This window comes from Ictidomys tridecemlineatus, chromosome 3 (assembly GCF_052094955.1).
Source record: "Ictidomys tridecemlineatus isolate mIctTri1 chromosome 3, mIctTri1.hap1, whole genome shotgun sequence".
NCBI classification, from domain to species: domain Eukaryota; kingdom Metazoa; phylum Chordata; class Mammalia; order Rodentia; family Sciuridae; genus Ictidomys; species Ictidomys tridecemlineatus.
In genome coordinates, this window is record NC_135479.1 from 42,938,302 (window position 1) to 42,953,617 (window position 15,316).

At 41.7% G+C, this 15,316-nt stretch overlaps 2 protein-coding genes across 4 annotated transcripts in view; one reads left to right on the plus strand and one right to left on the minus strand.

Moving 5' to 3' along the window:
• Taok1 (TAO kinase 1) overlaps nt 1-15,316 on the plus strand; it is a 137,171-nt gene that overhangs the window by 110,632 nt on the left and 11,223 nt on the right. For 2 of the 3 annotated variants that reach the window (XM_005327853.5, XM_078042590.1), the window contains 2 exons: nt 1,759-1,971; nt 2,984-3,166. In XM_005327853.5, coding sequence (XP_005327910.1) covers nt 1,759-1,971; nt 2,984-3,166 — 396 coding nt within the window. Of the gene's footprint in view, nt 1-1,758; nt 1,972-2,983; nt 3,167-3,654; nt 3,816-15,316 lie in introns of all 3 variants that reach the window. The other variant, XR_005726458.2, reaches the window with a different exon arrangement.
• Nucleotides 7,450-10,692, minus strand: LOC101970063 (septin-9). The gene has a single exon (XM_005327852.5). It carries the CDS (start codon nt 10,646-10,648, stop codon nt 8,918-8,920), a length of 1,731 nt encoding a protein of 576 aa, XP_005327909.2. The 5' UTR covers nt 10,649-10,692; the 3' UTR covers nt 7,450-8,917.

The following is a 15,316-nucleotide window of genomic DNA, read 5'->3' on the forward strand; positions in this document are numbered from 1 at the left end:
GTTCAATGATTGCCTCTTCCAATCTTCTGTAAAACTTTTAAACTGGAGAAGGGGAGACTTCATATCTAGCACGTATATATGTTGACTAAGATTTGTATGTCGGGAGGGTGTTTCTATGGAATGGGTGGGGTAAGTACCTGCTGCCTACTCTGCTGTTTCTTCAGTTGCCATCCAGATGATCCTTTTTTGTCAGTGTTATGAGAGTAGAGATAATGTAATGTTTTTCTTATTTTCACTTGAATCAAACATTGAGGGATGTAGTTTATTCTTGGTATAAAGCATTAATCTTATTCACATTGAAGAAAAAACTTTTAAGGAGGTTCCCCCACCTTATTTGGCAGTAGTATGTAATGATTACAATTTTTTGCACAACAATAAACAAAATTTTTTAAAATGTACTTTTATATTAGTTTTTTAAATATAGTTGTAGGTGGACAGCATGCCTTTATTTGTTTTTTAATGTGGGACTGAGGATCGAACCCAGTGCCTCACATATGCTAGGCAAGTTTCTGCCACTGAGCTATAGCCCCAGCCAGTAAACAAATTTTTTTAGTGGGATGTGGTGGCACATTCCTGTGTTTCCAGCAACTCGGGAGTCTGAGGCAGGAGGGTTGCAAGCTGGAGGCCAACCTCAACAATTTAGTGAGGTCCTAAGTAACTCTAGAGAGACTGTGTCTCAAAATAAAAGCCCTGGTGTAGTGGAACACACCTGCTAAGGAGGCTGAGGCAGGAGGACCTCAAGTTCAAAGCCAGCCTTAGCAATGGCAAAGTGCTAAGCAAGTCAGAGAGACCCTGTCTCTAAATAAAATACAAAAACAGGGTTGGGGATATGGCTCAGTGGTCGAATGCCCCTGAATTCAACCCCTGGTATGCCAAAATAAAAATAAAAAGGTAAATAAAAACAAGCTAGGATTGTGGCTCAGTGGTTAAGCATGCCTGGGTTAAATCCCCAATACGCGCCTCCAAAAACAAGAGTAGACCATAACTAAGTATCTTTCTACTTAATTTATTCTCTTAAGATATCTAAAAGATAATTATAATAACATTATTAATATTAACCAGCTACTAATACAAACTTCTAGTCATCCTCAAGTTTGATACATAGAATGGACAAAGGAAGTATGGTCTACTATAGACTGTGTAGTTAGAGTTGAGATTGTCACTAAAAGAAATTGGAGGAAAGGTATTTTAGATAAAAAACAGAATAAAGGGCTGGGGCAGTGGCAGAGTACTTGCCTAGAATGAGGCACTGGATCTGATCCTTAGCACCACATAAAAATAAACACATAAAATAAAAGCATTTTGTCTGTCTACAACTACAAAAAAAATTTAAAAAAAAACCCAACAGAATAAATATGCTTTATTTTCTGTCTCAGATATCTGATGAAATTTGAGTTGCTAATAAAGTGCTTTTATTACTCTTAAGAAATTTAGGTTTTGATTATGTTTTGTTTTGATTATGTTTTATTATGATTATACATAGTTTTTAAGTAATTTTATATTTACTCCTATCACTAAATTTACTAGTGAAATAATGAGTATTGCTTGAAGTCCTGTGATAAAATATTTGTTGTTGTTGTTGTTGTGAAAATGCATAGAATCCAGTAGTTTGGCCAAACAGCCAAATGCAAAAAGTATCTGCAACCTTAGCATCTGACCTTTTTGATTTCCCCCTTATCAGACTTTATTTGAGTATGCACAAGATATATCAAATGCAGTATATTAAATCTTACATACATCCATCTTTTTTCTTCCCAGTCTAAAGAACTCCAAATAAAAAAGCAGTTTCAGGATACCTGCAAAATCCAAACCAGACAGTACAAAGCATTAAGAAATCACCTACTGGAGACTACACCAAAGAGTGAGCATAAAGCTGTTCTGAAAAGGCTCAAGGAGGAGCAGACCCGCAAGTTAGCCATCTTGGCTGAACAGTATGATCACAGCATTAATGAAATGCTCTCCACACAGGCTGTGAGTTTGCTTTATTTAGGCAAAACAAATTTAGTGCCTCTTTCATTCTACCACTGAAGAAAATCCCAACAATCAAAATATTTGCTGAAAATGATAGCTCTTCTGAAGCTAGGGGAACAGTAGTAGTGATCCATATTCTTCCTTTTCTCAGCATTACTTGGAAATGTTGTGATCTGTATAGAATTCTCACTGAAACATTTAAGAGGTTCTATATCAGCTCCATTCAGGAACAGAGCCCAGTAGCTTTAGAAGATTGTAACAGGAGCTTTGGTGTGCAAAAAGTAGTATTATATTGGAAATCCAAATGGTCACATTTGAGTGCAAATAAAATATATTGAAAATTTTTTTGTAAAGGGACAGATGATAAATATTTTAAGCTTTGCAGACCAGGAAGCATAGTTGAGGATATATGTGAGTACTTACATAACCATTTAAAGTATAATCATTTCCGAATATAAAAATCATACATAGCTGGGCATGATGATGCATTGCTATAATCCTGGTGGCTCAGGGGGCTGAGGCAGGAGCATTGCAAATTCAAAGCCAGTATCAACAACTTAGCAAGACCCTGTCTCAAAAAATAAAAAGGGCTAGGGATGTGGCTTAATGGCTAAATGGCCCTTGGCTTCAATCCATGGTATCCCCCAAACATCATTCATAACTTGAGGGCTGTAAAGCAGCCACCTATATAGTTGATTGTCCTTTGTTGTATAGTTATTTCCACTAGGGAGGAAGAAATTGAATTTTATATTACCAAATCAGATTCTAGGTTTTTCATAAGAAAAATGTAGTTATTCAACCACCCTTCAAATAGCTTATGATAGCTTTATCTTCATAATGCCATCATTGGTTATTGTGCCTTTCTTTATCAGATATGTTTACTCCTAGACACATGAGAAAACAATTACATAGCATACAAAAGAATAGTCTGTTTTCTATCACTCATTCTCCTTTCCATAAGTTATGAATAGATAACTCACAGTGGGATATATATGTTTTCTTTTGCTTTCAGCTGCGTTTGGATGAAGCACAGGAAGCAGAGTGCCAGGTTTTGAAGATGCAGCTGCAGCAGGAACTGGAGCTGTTGAATGCATATCAGAGCAAAATCAAGATGCAGGCTGAGGCACAACATGATCGAGAGCTTCGGGAGCTTGAACAGAGGGTCTCCCTCCGCAGGGCACTCTTAGAACAAAAGGTATAAATAATAGAAGGAAGATAATTATCCTAGTATGTGCTTTTATCAAAAACATTTTATAAATATGTGCTTTATATTGACAGGTTACATTACATTTCTTTCATAATACCTTATGTCCTTAATTCTAGTTTGGTACAATTTTTTTTTTTTGGTTGCTCTTGGTTTTTTTTAATTATAGATGGACACAATACCTTTATTTTATTTGTTTATTTTTATATGGTGCTGGAGATCGAACCCAGTGCCTCACACATGCTAGGCAAGTGCTCTACCACTGAGCTACAACCCTGAGCCCTTGGTACGGTTTTTGTTTTTACTTTTATTTAAAATTACTAATTCAGTAATGAACCTTATAAATAATGAGTTCTAAAAATCAAAGGATATAGTTTAGTAATAGTTGTTAGAGAAAGAATTTGAGGTTGTGTGCAGTTAGTTGAATTGTGAGAGTAGCAGCTCTGGCTCCATGTTCCTCACTTCTTTTGTATACCTAGCTCTACCTAAGGAGGTTGGAGAGAGACTTGAATAGTGAAGAAAAAGAACTGCAGTAATTGCCTGGGAGAGGCAGGGACAAAGGATCAGGAATATGTACTTTACTCATACATCCTTGGCCTGGAACTATACAGATTGGTGGAAGATTACTGAGGGACAGAAGGTAAAACCAGTTCCACACAGGTGAAAAGTTAGGCTGAAAAATGTTACTTTCTGGTACACCTTTACTTTTTTCTGACTTTTTCTTTGTCAGATATATAGAGAATAGAACTAGAATCTCCAAATTCATTTCCATTCTTTAGGATACCAAGGAGAGAGAGAGAGAGAGAGAGAGTGTGTGTGTGTGTGTGTGTGTATTGGGAAATTATAAGAAATGGTAGAATATCAGTTGTACCCAGGATTCAGAGCTATGTTCCAGAATTCTAAGTTCCCAACAGCTGGTATAGTCTCAAGTCTTTTGGGCACTGTTAATACCTGCCTATCAGTCCTCTTAAAGTTGTCACTGTTTGTAGATCATAGGCCTGTAGATTGTCCTCTATTTCCTGCAGCTCTTGTGATAAAAATAGAATACTTTATTAAATTAAAAAATATATATATTTTTTGTTAGTGGTGATGGTACTAGGGATTGAATCTTAGGCCTCACTTATGTGAGACATGTGCAATATCACTGAGCCACACTTTCACAGTCCCCTTAAATGTAACTCTTTTTAAAAACACAAAAAGAAGATGTTACTATTTCTCTTTTTGTTGGTTTTTCGTTGATTTTGGTTTTGAGACAGTCTCGCCTTGTTGCTGAGACTGGCCTTGAAAACTCTGGGGTTTTTTTTGGTACTGGGGATTGAACCCAGGGGCGCTTTACCGCTGAGCTATATATCCCCAGTTTTTTTATTTTTTATTTTGAGACAGTGTTCACTAAGTTGCTTAGGACCTTGCTAAATTGCTGAGGCTGGTCTCAAAATTGTGATCCTCCTGCCTCAGCCTCCCCAGGCTGTGTGTGGGATTATAGGTTTGTGCTACTGCTTCCAGCTTGGTCTTGAACTCTTGATTTCCCTGCCTCAGCCTCCCAAATAGCTGGGATTACGGGCTTGTACCACTAGCCCAGCCCCTTTCTTTCTTTTCTTTTTTTCTCTTAAATTTATTTTTCAACTGATATAGGAAACGTTATAACATAAAAACTGTACAAGGATGTTACTGTTTCTCTGGCACAACTGTCTTTATTACCAGCTTCTTTGAGAGATGCATATTTCTAAAAAAAAATCTGTCAGGTTTCAACTTTCATATTTAAAATAATTATCACTTGAAGGAAAACTCCCTATGGTATTTTAGGTGGTGTGGGAAATATATGGGTACTATTCTAAGTATGGTTGTAATTTTAGCTCCACCTAGTGGTGTAGAGTTCAAGGTCAACTTGCACTTTTTCAGAAAGGTCTTATTTTAATACATGAAAAAATTCTTATGTTAGAAAAGTCTAGTAAAGTGTGAGTATAATACCAATATCCATTGATGAATGTGCAGTGGCACTATTGTACATTATCAGTGCACATTGGGTAGCAATTTAGAATTGTATATTGAGCCCACAAAATGTTAAGAATTTAAAACTTTGAGCATTCTAAGAAAAAGAAATACTAGTATAAGGAAAACAATAGGCAAATATGTTACTTGTAACATTTTGTAATAACTTAAAATAATCTAGCCTTCTAAAGTAGAGTATAATTTAACTAATTAAATAAATATGACTAAGCTACTAATAAAATCCCACCCACCCACCCCAGTGCTGGGGATTAAACCTAGGTCCTTATACATCTTGCACATGCTAATAAGTACTTGCTCTGTCACTGAGCTATATCCCCAGTACCACAAATAAAATCTTACTCAGTCATTTAAATAAGGCCTTCAGGAAAGTATTAACATAGAACTGGGGGCTGGGGATATGGCTCAAGCGGTAGCGCACTCGCCTGGCATGCGTGCGGCCCGGGTTCCATCCTCAGCACCACATACCAACAAAGATGTGTCCGCCGAGAACTAAAAAATAAATATTAAAAATTCTCTCTCTCTCTCTCCCCCTCTCACTCTCTCTTAAAAAAAAAAAGTCTTTGAAAACATCCTTTAAAAAAAAAAAAAAAAAACATAGAACTGGGCCCAGTGTCATATCCCTGTAATCCCAGCAGCTCATGAGGCTGAGGCAGAAGAATCACAAGTTCAAAGCCAACCTCAGCAATTTAGTGAGGCCCTGAGCACCTTAGCAAGACCCTGTCTTTAAATAAAATATAAAAATATAAAAAGAGTTGGGTAGTACAGTGATTAAGTGCTCCTGAGTCCAATCCCTGGTACCAAAAGAAAAAAGAGTTAACATGGGAAACTGCTTGTGGTATTTGAATAAAGTAGAAAAAGGCAAATTGTACTTAAATTGAAGTAGTGTTGGTAGTGGCTAGATTAATATGTTAGACTTATTGGGGTGGGGGGTACTGGGGATTGAACTCAGGGGCACTTGACTTCTGAGCCACATTCCCAGCCCTATTTTGTATTTTATTTAGACAGGGTCTCACTGAGTTGCTAAGTGCCACAGGCAAGTGCCACGCCTTGCCCGTGGCTGACTTTGAACTGTGATCCTCCTGTCTCAGCTTTCCATTAGGATTACAAGGCCTGTGCCACCTTGCCCAGCTGATTGTTTTTTTTTTTTAATGTGGTTTAAAATACATAAGATGCTTTAGTATTTAAAAGAAGAAAAGAACAAAAGGATGATAAATCTATAGTGCTCTGAGATGTTGCTTGGTTTGTGGGGCTGTTTACATTTCAAGTGAAGTACATGATTTCATGGCAGTCTGAGGTCAGTTGACATTCACCAAGACTAAGAATCCTATCTACAAAAACTGAAAAATATGGGTTGAAGTTATTGCTTAGCAGTAGACTGTGTAAAATAGCTTTCAAAAGGCTCTGAGTTTAATGTCCAGCACCAAAAAGCCCCCCAGAGTGAATGTTAATGGTCCCTAGAGTGAATGTTAATGAATGTAGTAATTCTGTGTTTGAAGACTACTTTAAGCTTCAAGTGAACAAAAAATTGTTTCTTTAGGTTGAGATACTAAAAACAGAGACTTGGTTATATGTGAAATCTTTTTTTGCAGGGGTGGGGGGTATTAGGGATTGACCCCTGAGCCACATCCCCAGCCCTGTTTTGTATTTTATTTAGAGACAGGGTCTCACTGAATTGCTTAGTGCCTCGAAGTTGCTGAGGCTGACTTTGAACCTGAGGGCCTCCTGCCTCAGCCCCCTGAGCTGCTAGGATTACAGGCATGCATCACCGCACCCAGCCAGTATATATGAAATCTATTTTCAGTTTTTCTCATTCTTCATTTACATTGTTTTTGGCTTAAGTAACAACATAATTATAAATGTTAAATTCCATGTGAATTTTACACATGAATAAAAAGTAGTAGTATTTCCAAAGTATAGTTTTTTTGGTTTTTTGGTACCAGGTATTTAACCCAGGGGCATTTAACCATTTAATTTTTCATTTTGAGATAGGGTCTTGCTAAATTACCCCTCCTTTAATTTTTTCATTTTGAGATAGGGTCTTGCTAAATTGCTGAGCCTGGCCTTGAACTTGCAGTCCTCTTGACTCAGCCTCCAGAGTTGCTGGGAATTATAGACATGTACCACCATGCCCTGCTAGATGGCCTTTTATTATTATTATTATCTCATTTAATTTTCTCCCAATATTTTATTTAGTATCAACATCTTAGTTGATACTGTTTTTTGTTTTTTTTTTTGCATTTGAAACATTTATTTCAGGAAATACATTTCAACACTTTTGTTATTTATACAAAAAGAGACGAATTTCTCAGGAGGCACAGAGCTAAAGGCCATTACGGAACACAGCCCAGCAAAACGGTTCAAAATCTGGTTACAGAGAAAGGAAGCAAAGCCTTCCGGAGCCCGGGATTCTGCTAACCCCCCAGGCGACATGGGGGCTGGGGAGGGCGGGGCCATGCGTCCTGGACCCTGGGCTGCACACTTTCAAAGTCTTGGTTTTGGCAAAAACTTGGCAAGTCGGTAGTTGGCATGTAAACTGTGGGGCAGAGGGTTTGTCTTCTCCTGAAATGGGAGGCAGAAGGTCAGCTGTGCATGGTCCCTACCAGTCCCCTCTCGGGGACCAGGCTGTGTCACGGTTAAGCCTTTCTCTGCAGCCTAGGTGTATTCTGTGTATCTCTGACCCCTTGTCTCTCCCTCTCTGGGGACTTTAAAATGGACTCTAGGGTACAGAGGCCCAGGAACGTGGAGGACAACCAGCAGCCAGGCTCTGTGGCCCCCCCGTGTACCCAGGTCTCTGGGGCAGTGAGGGCTGAGCAGGAGCAAAGCTGGTGAAGGTGGAGGAGGGGCATGAGTGTAGCCGGAGCGTCTGGGCCAAGCCGAACTCCACAGGTGCAAATGCACCTCCTGCGCCCGCAGGGTGGCCCCCCGCTTCGCCCCTCACCCCTCCACCAGAGTGCGGGACATGCCCAAAATTCAGGGTGGAGGTACCTCCGTCCTTTAATCCTCACCAGATCGCACTGCAGCACCCACAGGCAAAGGGAGGAGAGGGGACACCACAGGCCTCCTGCCTGCAGCCTGTCTGGCCTGAGGGGACACACAGGGACGCTGAGATAAGGCACTTTCTGCTCCGGGCTCATGGGCGGGCAGGGGCAGCCGGGGACTTGCCACCTCTAAGCAGTGGGCAAGCTGGGCTGTGGAACTCTAGTCTCCCCTCGGGAGCAGGGGCAGGCGGGGTGCGGAGTCACGTCCCATGACATGTAGGGGGCAGGAGGGGCTCCAGGTCCACCTGCTGGCTCTGTCCTCCCCTGGGTACAGCCTCCGACAGGGGCCAGGGGACGTGGCCACTGGGACAGAGTATGGCTCAGTGGTCATCCCTGCACCCTGGACCTGGCCCAAGCACAGACCCCCCCAGCTCTGCAGGCTCCGTGCAGGGGGCAGAGAGTGGCTCTCCTGGCCCCCGGGAGCTGGACCTGGGCGGGGGTTGGATCCAGCGGGCCCTCCCTTCTGCCCACCGCCCAGCCCTCCCAGCCCTCAGGAAGGCCAGAGGCTGGCCCGGGCCCAGGACCAGACCGAGGTCCAGCCATGTGCCCGGAGACCTCGGGCTGGTGCAGAGCACATGGGGTGACCCGGCAGTGTGTAAAAGGGGCGGGTGACAAATGGAGAGAATGATATGAAATAAGACGGGTGAGTGGGCGGGCCTGGGGCGTGGGGGACTCGGGTGGGTCCCGGGCGCGTCTACATCTCCTCAGCGTCTGGCTCCTTCTCCAGCCCGTTGGCCAGGGTGCTGCTGCCCTCGCTGAGGCGCTTCACGCGGTAGGCTTCGAAGTGGATGCTGCTGGTGATGTCCTTGATGTTCTGCATGTGCGTCCTGATGAGCAGGTCCCGCAGGTAGGCAAACTCACAGTGCGTGGTGTTCTCGACTTCAATGGTGCCCCACTTGGTCTTCCTCCCGAGGATCCGCTTGCCATTGACTTGGTACTCCTGGTCACTGCCCACCACGGCAAACGGGATCATCTCCCGGAACTTCTCGTTCACCAGCCTGTCCTCCGAGTCCTCGTCAAACTCCTTCTGGGGGTACACGTCGATGCCGTTGGACAGCAGGTCTGCGGTGATCCGCTGTTTGAAGTAGACCCTCTCCTCCAGGGTCAGTGTGTCAGCCTTGGCAATGACGGGGACGATGTTGACCACCTTGCTTAGGCGCTTCATGAACTCGATGTCCAGGGGCCTGAGGGAGTGGCCCGTGGCAGGGATGAAGTAGAGGCAGCAGTGGACGCGCGTGTCCGGGATGCGCTTCTTCCGGTTGATGTTGACCTCCTCCTGCAAGTACTTCTCGTACTGTTCGTTGATGAACTTCATGATCGGCTGCCAGCAGTTCTCGTTATTGATGTGGTCCCCAAAGCCCGGCGTGTCGATTACCGTCAGCTTCATCCGGACGCCCTTCTCCTCGATATCGTGTGTGATGGACTTGATCTCGATGGTCTTGGGGATGCGCTCCTCCGAGGGGGGCTGCACCGACTTCCGGCTGATCTTGGATTTGAAGAGGGTGTTGATTAAGGTGGACTTCCCCAGGCCGCTCTGCCCCACCACCATGATGTTGAACTCGAAGCCCTGCTTCATGGCCTTCCTCCGCATCTGCTCCAGGATGGAGTCGATGCCCACGTAGCCGAACTCCACGGGGGCCTTCTCGGTCCGCGTGGCCGCGGCCTGCTTGAGGGCGGCATCCCTGGAGGAGTCGGCCATGTTGCCAGCGCTGCGGGGAGCTGCCTCCGGGACCTCGGGGCTCCTGGGCAGGGCCTCAGCCAGCGGGGGCTTGGGCTCCAGCCTGCTCTGCAGCTGGGACGTCAGGGCAGGCTCTGAATTCTCCAGGGTCTGGGGTGGGAGGGGACAGGCGGGCGCCTCGGCTGGCTTGGGCACCTGGATCTCCACCCTCTTGGGGGCTGCGTCGACGGCAGGGCTGGCAGGCACCTCGGGGGTCTTGGAGGCAGGGGCCTCCATCCTGCGGTGGGCTGGCTCCGGGGGCTTGACGATGGTGACCTCCGTCCTCCGAGGGGTCGGGTCTGGGGTCTTGTGGCCCAGCGCCTCGGCCCTCTTGAGCCCGAACCGGGCCGGCCCAGGGGTGGCCGCGCTCTCCACCTGCTTGGACGAGATGTCGATGGAGAGCTCCGTGCGGCGGGACACGGGTTCAGGCACCTTGGACCCCGCGAGCTCCACCCTCCGCAGGGCAGGCTTGGGCGAGCGCTGGCCCAGGGGGTCTACATGGCGGGCGGAGGGCTCTGAGTTCTTCACACCCAGGTCCTGGAACTTCTGGGTGGAGCTGGCCACAGTGGCCCGGAGCAGGGGCGTCTGGACCCGCCGGGGCGGGGTTGAGTTGGGTGGCTCGGCCTCCCCGACCTCGAAGGACCTCTTCAAGGCTTCGAAGTCCGAAATGATCCCGTCCAGCTGCGCGTTGACCGCGGGGTCGGACATGGTGGCTGGTGGGCAGGGAGTCGCACAGAGGGCGGCGGCGAGGAAGCGCCCCCGGCCGGGCCGAGCCCTGCGCGCTGGCTGGGGCGCCGCGCCCGCCCTCCTGCAGTGCAGAGATCGCTGCCGGAGCCCCTCCGATACTGTTTAAGTAAGAATTAATAATTGGAATATCTTTATATATTTTTATATATATATATATTTTTTTTTAAGAGAGAGTGTGAGGGAGAGAGAGAGAATTTTTTAATATTTATTAGTTTTTGGCGGACACAACATCTTTGTTTGTATGTGGTGCTGAGGATCGAACCCGGGCCGCACGCATGCCAGGCGAGCGCACTACCGCTTGAGCCACATCCCCAGCCCTAATTGGAATATCTTACAAGACCTTTCTTTTTGAAAATGAAAATATTCACACAAAAAGATCATAATTGGTTTCTAAGAAGATAGGTTGGGAAAGCCTCTCAGAAGTTTAATTATGGTAACTACCTGCTTAGGAAAAACCACTTATCTAGTTTGTAGTAATAAATAACATGTTTTAAAAGGAATAATGAGTAACCTGTCACAAATCTTAGATTTGAATTTTATTTAGTTGAAAAAAATTCTAGAATATTCAAGATCCTAGGTTGATTCCCCACCCAGCATTGCCAACAAAAAGAAAAAAAAAAAGGTATGACAAAACTTAGCAGCATAAAAAAATTGAAGCAATGCTTACTGGGAAATATTGATAAGTATTAATTTGTTTATTTTTTCCTCCTTTTACATTTTGTATTGGTGCATTATAGTTATACATAATGATGGGATTTGTTGTTATATATTTGTTGTTATATATTTGTACATGTACACAATATAACTGGGCCAGTATCATTCCCCAGCACTTCTTCCCTCTCCTCTATTCCCATGCCTTTCTTCTACTTATCTACCTTTGAATTTCATGAGATCCCTGCCCTCCCCACCCCTCCCCTTGAACTTCTGAATTTGGGTTATTTCCCTTAACATAATTTCATTTTTCTTTATGGCTCAGTAAAACTCTATTGTGTATGTATATCACATTTTCTCTATCCATTCATCTATTGATTTACACTTAGGCTGGTTTCACATAGTTTGGCTATTTTTAATTGTGCTGCTATAAACATGAATATGCCTGTATCACTATAGTATAATGATTTTAATTCTTGAGGATAAATACTGAGGAGTGATATAGCTGGGTCATATGGTGGTTCCATACCTAGTCTTTTTTTTTTAATTTATTTTTTATTCTACTTTGTTATCTATGATAGCAGAATACATGACAATTCATATTACACATATAGAGCACAATTTTTCATATCTCTGCTTGTATATAAAGTATATTCACATCTTTCATGTATTCATACATGTACCTAGGATAATGGTGTCCATCTCATTCCACTGTCTTTTTTACCCCCATGCCCCCTTCTTTTCCCCTTCCACGACTTTGCCCTATCTAAAATTCATCTAATCCTCCCATGTTCCCTCTCCCAACTCCACTATGAATCAGCCTCTTATATCAGAGAAAACATTCAGCATTTGGTTTTTTGGGACTGGACAACTTCTTGGCATTATATCCTCCACGTCCATTCATCAACCTGCAAATGCCATGATTTTATTCTCTTTTGTTGTTGAGTAATATTCCGTTGTGTATATATACCACATTCTCTTTATCCATTCATCTACTGAAGGACATATAGGTTAGTTTCACAGTTTAACTGTTGTGAATTGTGCTGTTATAAACTTTGATGTGGCTGTGTCCCTGTAGTATGCTGTTTTTAAGTCCTTTGGGAATAGACTAAGGAATGGGATAGCTGGGTCAAATGGTGTTCCATTCCCAGTTTTCCAAGGAATTTCCATACTGCTTTCCATAATGGCTGCACCAGTTTGCAGTCCCACCAGCAATGTATGAGTGTGCCTTTTTCCCCACATCCTCACCAACATTTATTGTTGTTTGTATTCTTAATAGCTGCCATTCTAACTGGAGTGAGATGAAATCTTAGATTAGTTTTGGTTTGCATTTCTCTAGTTGCTAGAGATGTTGAATATTTTTTCATATATTTGTTGATTGATTGTGTATCATCTTCTGAGAAGTATATTCAGTTCCTTGGCCCATTTATTGATTGAGTTATTTGTTTTTTTGGTGTTTATCTTTTTGAGTTCTTTATATACTCTAAAGATTAGTGTTCTATTTAATGCATATCTAGTATTTTGAGGAACCTCTATACTGATTTCCATAGTGCTTATACTAATTTACAATCATTTCAACAGTGTAAAAGTGTTCCCTTTTCTCCACATCCTCTTCAGTATTTATTATTGTTTTTTGTTGTTGTTGTTGTTGTTGTTGTTGTTTGTTTTTGTTTTTTTAAAGAGAGAGAGGGGGACAGAGAGAGAGAGAGAGAATTTTAACATTTATTTATTTTTTCTTAGTTCTCGGCAGACACAACATCTTCGTTTGCATGTGGTGCTGAGGATCGAACCCGGGCCACACGCACCTAGGCGAGCGCGCTACTGCTTGAGCCACATCCCCAGCCCCTATTGTTTGTTTTTGATGGCTGGTATTCTGACTGGTGTTAAGATGAAATCTCAGTATGGTTTTGATTTGCATTTCCCTAATTGCTAATGATTGGAATATTTTTTTATATATTTATTGGCCATTTGTATTTTTTCTTTTGAGAAATGTTGTTTAATTCATTTACGCATTTATTAGTTGGGTTATTTGGGGAGGGGGTTGTTGTTTTGCATTCTTTATATATTCTGGATATTAATTTGGCAGAAGGATAGTAGCAAAGATTTTCTCCCATTCTGTAAATTCTCTCTTCACATTCCTAATTATTTCCTTTGATGTGCAGAAGCTTTTTAATTTGACGTCATCCCATTTATTAACAGTTGGCATTGCTTCCTGAGTGTTAGGAGTCCTACTGAAAGTTGTTGCCTGTGCCTTTATGCTGGAGTGTTGGCCCTACGTTATCTTCTAGGGCTTGCATAGTTTCTGGTCTAATTCCTATGTCTTTGATCCATTTTGCATTCATTTTTGTGCAGGGTGAGAGATAAGAGTCTACTTTCATTCTTCTATGTATGGATAACCAGTTTTCCCAGCACCACTGGTTCAAAAGCCTATCTTTTCTCGAGTGAATGTTTTTGGTATATTTGTTAAGGATCAGATGATAGTAGATATGTGGGTTTGTCTCTGTGTTCTTCTATTCTGTTTCATTGGTTTTATTATTTTATCATGAGTTCCCTTCAGATATATGTAGAAATTCAGTTCATTTATATGCCTACCACATTCTCATCATTTATTACATCTTGAATTAAGATAAATATTTTAGTGAATGAATTTTTTACATTTTTATTTAAAAGAAAAACTGAATCCTTAAAGATGTGTAAATTTAATTCTGTATGAATTGGGTATTTTATAGAAATATTAAAATAATGGGAAAATTATTTTACAGATACTTGTGTAGAAGTGGGGGGGTACCAAGGTTGAACTGAGAAAAGTAGTCTGTGAGCTACATCCCCAGTTCTACATGTTTTGTTAAACTTGGAAAATATTGAGAAGCATAAAAAGAACTTAAAATTTGTCCTTCATTCTATCACTGAGAAATTACCACATTTAACAATTTAATCTCTCTCAGAAGAAATCATGTTTAATCTGTATCCTCCTTCAACTTTCATATAAAATGCCTTTCTAAACCTATTTTATTAACATTTTTACACTTAGAATACAAATTTTTTTAAATTTACTTTTTTATTTTTTGTAGTTGTAAAATAGACAGAATGCCTTTATTTGTTTATTTTTATGTGGTTCTGGGGATCAAACCCAGTGCCTCACACATGCTAGGCAAGGTCTCTGCTACTGAACTATGGCCCCAACCCCTTTTTTATTTAAAAAAAAAAAATGTTATATATGGACACAATACCTTTGTTTGTTTATTTGTTTTATATGTGGTGCTGAGTATCGAACCCAGTGCCTCACACGTGCTACACAAGCACTCTACCACTGAGCCACTGAGCCACAACCCCAGCCCTAGAATACAAATTCTTATTTATTTGTTTATTTATTTATTTATTAGTTTTTTAGATTAATACAATATCTTCATTTTATTTTTATGTGGTTCTGAGGATCAAACCCAGTGCCTCATGTGTGCTAGGCGAGTACTCTACCACTGAGCCACAATTCCAAATTTGAATTTAAATCCCAGTTTTAAATTCTTAAAACTCTTATTTTTACCTATTTACTTTTTGGGGGTACTGGAATTCATTATTTCTCTATGCCTTTCCACCTTTCCTGTGTTAAAAAAAATCTTTTCCTGACTTGTGCATCTGGTCAACTTCTATTGTTCCTTTACAATCCAGTATATAAACCATCTTTTTTTGAGAAGATTTCTTTGCCCCTTAACACTTCCATATAATGTAAATGATTTCATCCTATATCTATAAATCTCTTATAAGTTATTATATTCTATTGCAATCTTGTATGTGCTTTCTATGTAAAAGAAGTGTATTTTTTAAAGGGCACTTTTATAAACTTGATGTATAAAAAACTAAACATATTTGTTCAGCTAGATTTCTGTAGAGAACAATGACTATTGAAAATATGGATAGGACTTTGAAATCACATTAATTGCAGTTAATAACCATAATTCCATTGTTATATCTAACAAAATT